General features: G+C 38.1%; 1 protein-coding gene across 1 annotated transcript; it reads right to left on the minus strand.

The window, feature by feature from the left end:
* Positions 1-375: 375 nt before the first annotated feature.
* On the minus strand, positions 376-5159 carry LOC119650227. Its single transcript, XM_038052806.1, has 5 exons — positions 5019-5159; positions 4833-4959; positions 950-1233; positions 739-887; positions 376-528 (listed from the first exon to the last, which is right to left on the minus strand). The coding sequence occupies exons 1-5, from the start codon at positions 5031-5033 to the stop codon at positions 402-404; spliced, it is 702 nt and encodes a 233-aa protein (XP_037908734.1). The 5' UTR covers positions 5034-5159; the 3' UTR covers positions 376-401.
* Between the last annotated feature and the right edge of the window lie 216 nt (positions 5160-5375).

A 5375-nucleotide genomic window follows, 5' to 3' on the forward strand; every position in this document is an offset into this window, starting at 1 on the left:
AGCGGTTCTTGTCTGCGACTCGCTGCACAGTCACGTGTACGAATTGTGAGAAACGCTCGACGAATCTCTGGTGCAACAAGGGGCGGTAAGATGTTGTACCTGCCCTCGCCGTTATTTCGTAGTAGGAGCGGATGATGAAGAGGTTCATTTCTTTAGTTCATTTCATCCGCTGCCTACGCGAACCTTCTGAAGTGGTCGCCACAGATTGTGGCGAAACAGCTACAGCAGGCGGAGCAATGCTCCTGGTCGTCGTGGCGCCTAGACGTCGAACCGCCCCACGGCTAGCGGTTTCGACTGTGTGTGTATGACTTGCTATCTTAAAATGAAAATCAGTTCACCATTTTTAACAAAATCTTTATTAAAATGAAAGGTGAATTAACATAAATATAAAAATATTGAATTTAGTTAGTACATGTATAATTCGGTTCACAGCGCGTTGAAATTGGATTAAATGCAAAACCTGTAGTCAAGCATGACAGCTCTACTTTCTGAAATATTTCTGAAGCATCCTTGACGCATTTGAAGTATCTAAATAGAAATGAATTCATTGTATCACCAGCAAGATTTCAATAATAATTGGAGTTTGCATTTGTGCTTCTTGTCTATCTACAGTCAACAAAATGAATCCAAATAATCGGATTCCCTAAATTGATTTAGTTCCAGTCAAAAACCAACATTAAATAACCACTAGCAAAACTCCAACTACAAATTGCTACGTAACGTTAACCATTTACTCACTTAGTGCATGTTTTATCAGTAGTATCAGGAAAAAGTCCTTCGTCAGTGCAACCAGAAGTCTGCCCCCCGTTTCCATTTTCATTCCCATTTCCGTTTTCATTTCCATTTCCTTCGCCAGATCCTGTTTCACTTGCAGAACAGTCGAGATCCTGTAAATATACAAACATCTTTAGAACTTGACAGAAACAATTTAAGAGAACATTCTTCGTACAGTGTTATCTATTTGACAGATGCTTCCATCATTTTCTAAGCGACAATAAGGCATAGCAACTGGACATTTGTACTGGAGCGATAAAAGGGTGCCATGATTGCAAATACCATAATCCGTCTCGGTTACACAAACTTTGTGCGCGCTTGGTGTGTTCAGAAGGCATTCCTTACAAGTCCCTATTGACCCGCTGTTTGTATTTGAGCATACCGGTCCCTCGGTTGAGGAGCAAATTTCCGCCACATCCGCGCAAACTTTTCCCTCTGGACAAGACAAAGTAGCATCATCTGTTGAATTAGCAATATGAAGACGTAAGAGTTGATAATTTTTGAAATTAGTAGAATAGAAAAACTAACAAGTCTCTAAAAAATTTAAATAAAAAATAAAAAAAATTAAATAAAAATGGTCTGGGGAAATACAAATTTTTGAAAATATGCTTTATATTAATAATACTAAACCTACTATACCTAACCAATATCCGCTGTTCAAGAGAGCCTTGGATACTATGAAATCATCACAAAGGTAATACAAAAAAATCTCAATAACTGGGAATGGGCAAACCATATAACATTCCCGATAACAATGCCCGGGTTAATGATAGGAGTAAGCAAGCTACAAAGTGGGCATGTGGGAAACAAATGTTTTATGAAAGGGAGGAGCGATCAGAGGGCTTTGTCTCGGTTAAAATAGTTATGTATATTATCTTTTATGAATTCCAAACAATGGTAGATAATGCGCATAATGAGATCGAAAGCATACTAGCATCAGATATCATAACTTCTTCTTCTTCTCTTTTCTTCTTCAGCCTTTGCCCCGTTCATAAGCGGGGTCGGGTCGTCGTGATCGGTTATGACATTTTGTTCTGTCTGTTGTGCCCCCCGAGAGACACGGGTCCTATGCCCCTCGTATATTAACAACCAAGGATGCAAGGAGAAGCGTATCTAAATCATACACGTGTTTAGATGCCTGACAGTGGTATTGGATGATACAGCACTAGTCATATCCAGATTGTTGAGACATAGAACAGATGACGCCAATCAACAATAGAAGATAGTGCGAAAATGATCAAGAATAAGGTCAATGGGCACATAAGCTAATTTCAATCATCGACCCAGGTTTCGGTACAATGATTTTCTAACATATAAAACTTTCTTAAGCCAAGTCGTTGCACTAGGTTTAAATTGCGGTTCGTCATGAAAGTTTGTGTTGGGCACACACTACAGCATTAAGTATGATGATAATCAAACTGGAACAAATTAGTGGATCCCAAATCGACGATACAAATCCAACTGCCACTAGTATTATCAGTATAGGGTCTAATAAATTTAAGAAATTAGGCAATTTCAACAATAAAGGAAGGTAGTGGATGAAAGCGAAAGACTACAAAACATCCAGAAAGATTACCCGTAGGGCTGTTACTGAACAATAACCTGCTGACGATGAAACCAGACGAGTATGCTCTGGTGGAATATAATCTACACCTTTTGCTAAATACAATAGGGCATCGGCACTTGAAAAAAAAGTTATTCAAAAAGTATTCGTATCAAACTTCTGCCCTTAAAGCAACAAAACGTGACGTCTAGATCAAAATTATTTTCACAAATGAATCGCGTTAACTACTCACCGTCATAATATGTGCAACGTCCTGCAACACATCCTGCCTAGTTCCTTATTTACATGTAGGATCCAGATCCTTACAAAGGTGGAAAGCTGCCAATCAAAATGGTACCAAGTATGTATGTACTATACATACAAATGTTCACACCCTGCCAAAAACTAGGTCTTTTCCCGCGAAGTAATAATGACAAAAGTTTATACTATTTTTATAATAATTAAAATTACTAAGAACGTTTACCAAATGACATCATTTCAAATTTGTCTTTTTTCATAATATATTTTATTTTAAATTATTAGTTAAAATAAAAATTATTTTATCATGAAGTAATTATTAAATTATAATATTTGTGCAACTATTAAACTTTATTTTAAAATTATTTATTTTTAAAGACTGACCGCAGACTCTACTCCCTGGTCCCTCTTTTCTTTTCTTTTTTAAACGTTATGTCATTTTTTCCATGGCACTCTGATCTCCACTCCTGTGGCGAGGTCTGAACTGAGTGGATAGCGCCGCTGGTATTCGCAACATTCGAAATAAATTTCGAATGCCGCGAATCCTGCCGCGCCATTTAGTCGCGGAAATCAAACTTTTGTAATAAATCCAAACATTAAACTTTATTAAAACCAATTTGGCAATAACTTGAAATTCACACGACAAATTTAATTTATTTGACTTTAGCACAGTACTTGTTCGCTTCTTGAAATGCGTGTGTACGCCGCCGCGGTTGGAAACAGAAGAGACCGACTTATTTCCATGCGGTCCTTACTGTCCCAACCAACGGCATTTTTCCACCGCTAATTCTTCACTCCCCTGGTGCGTTCCGAAAATGAGTGAGTGGAGAGTTCCGCGCCATCTACCCGTCCGCATCCGCAACATTCGAAATAAATTTCGAATGCTGCAGATCCTGCCGCGCCACAGCCACACTATCACTGAAGCCGAGTAAGCCGTTAGCCGATATCTTACAGACCTTCTGAACCCATATGCAAGATTCACACCATAACCGCTGGATATAATTCGGCTTCTAAAATACTGGTTGACGCGATTAAGGTGGCTCATGATCTTTTCACGGAAGCTTTCGGCAAATGGAAATACGGCATGGAAATGACTCTGTTCATCAAGCTCGGGTTCAATTCTGCGAGGCAGAACGGTATCATCGAAGCACACACAAACACCGAACTATATTAAATTTAATCTTAAAACAACAGTTTGATCGAAACCCTACTGCTATTAACAAAGTTCTCGTAGGCCTATTCACGGCACCCTAAGATGTGAGATATCAGATGTGTCCGGATAGTCGGAAGGTCGTGGTTCAAGTCGACTCAACCCTGAATGAGTACCTGAGTCAAATCAGGGTAATAATATCAGGCGAGCGCCATGCTGACCTATGGGATACTGTAACCCTGTAGTGTACCGTTACGGTCTTAAATGAAGTGCTACCGATCGAGTGTCGTTTGTTAGACAAATCAAAGGAAATCTGCTTGTCTGCTCGGAAAACACTAAAGCACTTGCAAACGTGTGGATGAAAATTTTTGGTATACCAAACTCAAAGCCCAGGTAATCTTATAGCAAAAACTAAATTACGAAAATCTACAGAACTACTCACATTGTCATGTTTTCTCCTGTGTCATCTTAATACCACCATTCATAAAGTTATATTCCACACCAATTTCTGCTACGCATCAAGTGGGGAATTTATAACATGTATTCGGGGATTTCTATGATCAAGATAATAATTAGAAGGATAAAATAGCGACCTCGTTTCCCTCGCTAATGAACTACAATGGAAAGCCTCGCCAAATGACGAAAGTAGAAAGTAAATGACGAAATTATACACGAACATGGATAGGTAACCGGTGGTGATAAGTTTGGCATATTCCTTAAGATACAGTGCATTATCCTGGCAAAGTTAACGTGCAATCATCATCAGAATTACATGCTGGCAAACAGTTCTAGTGAAAATAAGCTTACCCGAAAGTCTTGATGAAACTTGAAAAATGCAGCCAAAGCACCATCAGCAAGGTTTAATTGAGAAACATGCAAAAAGTTGTTAAAAACCAAGTAAAATTGGGTGACCTATATCCTACCTATATGTTCAGAGTTTAATAATACCTAACTTTTGCCAGGAAGGGGAACTTTTTGAACTTTTTGTTCAACTCATTTCGGGTTTATACATATTCGAACTGAATAGGTTAAAGCTGATTATTGCAAAGTCACTTCGATAACACCGAGTCCCTATGAAAGTCACAAAACAGTAAAACCTCGACTTACCAGGATCTGTCGCACTTAGTTTGAATTCGGTTTTTGAAACACAGATAATTTTCGAATAAACTCCCGGCGTTGTCTTATCACATTGTAGTTCGGAGTAGCTAATCCTCACGATACAACTAAGAACAACCTTAATGTAAAATATCTTATTAAGCTAAAATCACTCCTAAACAAAACCGGATGCATTACCAAAATTAACTTCATCCCTGGTGTTTTGCACTTAATCTTCACCGAAAAAAAATTCACGATAAATGAAAATGAAATACATAATTTTCTTCCACGTTACTCCTCTTATACTCTGTATGATTCCCCTCTCCCCCACAATTTATCTGTAATCTATCACGTGAATGGCTGGAGAAATAAGCAACCCCCAAATGGTATACACCAAAATTTTCTTTTTATTGTGGAGTATTTGATAACAGAGCTTGTGCAAATTTGAATACGGCGGTAAGTATCCTGATAAAAACAATTATTTTTACAAGAAAAAATGTTTCTCCTTAAGGTTATATAAATTTCAAATAATAAAATCAGTTTAGATAAACACCA

The sequence above is a fragment of the Hermetia illucens genome, chromosome 2 (assembly GCF_905115235.1).
Source record: "Hermetia illucens chromosome 2, iHerIll2.2.curated.20191125, whole genome shotgun sequence".
Taxonomy (NCBI): Eukaryota; Metazoa; Arthropoda; class Insecta; order Diptera; family Stratiomyidae; genus Hermetia; species Hermetia illucens.